The following is a 2,151-nucleotide window of genomic DNA, read 5'->3' on the forward strand; positions in this document are numbered from 1 at the left end:
GCCATCAAACTGATAGACAAGGGGAAAAGTTCTAGAGTTGTTGTTTTAGATGTACTTCAATAAATATTATAATTATATAAAAAGCAATTCTTTCTTTATCTTACGTGTTTTGTTCAGCAGATTAATGAATCATATATTGGTCAATTTATGAGTATGAACACAAAAGACTTTCAAAATAACATGGTTTTTGTGCCTGTGGCTTTCCTTTCCCCAATGCACACTCTAAGGAGTGAAGAACCTGTATTGTCTAGGATTCTTTCTGCCCATGATACAGCATAATTTTATAAAAAAAGAAATTAACTATAATAAAATTTTTTATATAGCTCAAGATATCAATAGATCTAACCTCTCATTCTGGGTTCCAATAATCTATTATGCATCTGCTAGAACATAATACATTGTAAATCAACGTAAATGATTTAAAGTAGATTGGGAAGAAGTCAAAATTCTTACGTGTCACAAACCAAAACAAATCAGTTTACTGTGGAATTTTTAGAAACATAACTGTGTTGTATCAAACGGGAGATAATTTTATAAGAATTCTAAAGAAAGAGATCATGAATATTTTGAAGTTCCTATACAATTTGACATATTAGAACATTTGTAAATACAAATGGCTGGTAGCTATCCAAGGTAATCATCAAGAAAAATAAGTCCAAAACTGGATTGTGGAGGGAGTAAACAAGGCTGCTTATTACTGTCAAACTCTAAGTCATTACTTAGAGCTTAGCCAGATTGGTACTTTGCCATCTTTATTCTTTGTTGCCAGAAGCCTCAGGAATCAGGTGACTTTCCCAATTCTTTTAAGAGGGTATTATTAACTTTACAAATTTTCAAGTTTTTTTTTCTCCAAGTTATTTTATTAGAATGTCTGACAAAAGGAACTACAAAAGACATGCATAAAGACGCTATGCACAGTTTATGCTTGACAACTACATGACACCTGCAGACACAAGATCCAAAGTTTGGATGGCAAGGTAACAAGAGGGAAAAGCAGTGGAGGTGGGGTGGGACAGCACCTGCACTGACCAGCCAGACCTCACACCAACAGACCTGGTCTTTCACAACTGAGATCCCGCAGACCTGTATATCTTCCTAATGCAGGTTCAACTCCTCTACGAGAGAGTAAATCCTCTGGACTCAGTCCGAGTCACGGTCTGTCTCAGCTTCTTTCACATCCACGCTGAATTTGTATTCCTGGTCACATCCCACGTAAGCAGCACTCATGAAGTACAGAGTGTGGTTGTGGGCGCCAGTGGCTGGGGCCACAAAGTCAAGCTTCACCTTGGCCTTCTGCTGCAGGGTCAGCCTCTTGATGGAGATGAGGCTATTGGACTTGGCATCTCCAATCACCACCCACCAGTCCTCTTCATGTTTCTGTGGAAAGAGAGGTGCAACCACGGGGCCTGTGACTTTCTCCTCTCGCTCTAGCTGCACCAGCACCACAACTGGCCCACCGCTGCGGATGCTGTCCTTATCCACAAACTTTTGAAGTTTTATTCTCAATTTCTTCTGTCTTCTCTCACTCTCAAAGCAGTGTAATAAGCATGATGCAAAAGGCATGAAATCATTAAATCTGAACTCTCCTGAAATTTGGGCGTCAAGGTGATGTCACTAAAAAATGTGTTGGTGCAACTGTAGTCCATTTTAATTTAGACCATAATGAGGAAGGGACTCTTCTTTTTATATCTCTCTTTTATTAGTCCATTTGACTCTATCTTAGCAGTCACCAACATAATATGAAATATCATAAACTCTCCATTCATCTGATGAAATAGCTGCCTAAATGGTTTCCTTCCATTTGCACAAATATCTACAAGCTTTTGGATCATTAATTCTAATAGAAAATTATTTCTGAGTAACACCTCAATACGTGTCTTTTGATTCATTATTTAAAAAGTATACAAAACAGAAATTTAGAAGAATGAGACTACCCAAATAGAAGCTCTATTTTTTTTCTTTCTAATATCAGCTTGCTTACCTTACTTTGTAGACCACTGCTACAAAGAAGCCTCTGCTGTTAGCAGGGCACTTTAAAAATAATCATATTGTTCACTAAGTTGAAATCTTTCAATACTATTCTACTGCTCTTAGAATAAAGACTTGAGTCCCTACAAAGCCCTGCATTATTTGACGTGGTTCAAACTCTTC

The 2,151-nt window shown here is 37.5% G+C and overlaps 1 protein-coding gene across 1 annotated transcript; it reads right to left on the minus strand.

Annotated features, from left to right (window-relative positions):
* Positions 1 to 1,106: 1,106 nt before the first annotated feature.
* On the minus strand, positions 1,107 to 1,563 carry LOC124239662 (U5 small nuclear ribonucleoprotein 200 kDa helicase-like). The gene has a single exon (XM_046661828.1). It carries the CDS (start codon positions 1,561 to 1,563, stop codon positions 1,141 to 1,143), a length of 423 nt encoding a protein of 140 aa, XP_046517784.1. The 3' UTR covers positions 1,107 to 1,140.
* Positions 1,564 to 2,151: the final 588 nt, after the last annotated feature.

The sequence above is a fragment of the Equus quagga genome, chromosome 5 (genome assembly GCF_021613505.1).
Source record: "Equus quagga isolate Etosha38 chromosome 5, UCLA_HA_Equagga_1.0, whole genome shotgun sequence".
NCBI lineage: Eukaryota > Metazoa > Chordata > Mammalia > Perissodactyla > Equidae > Equus > Equus quagga.

Coding starts and splice junctions, on each gene's coding strand:
- LOC124239662 (XM_046661828.1), bottom strand. CDS start 1,563: ATGCCTTTTGCATCATGCTTATTACACTGCTTTGAGAGTGAGAGAAGA.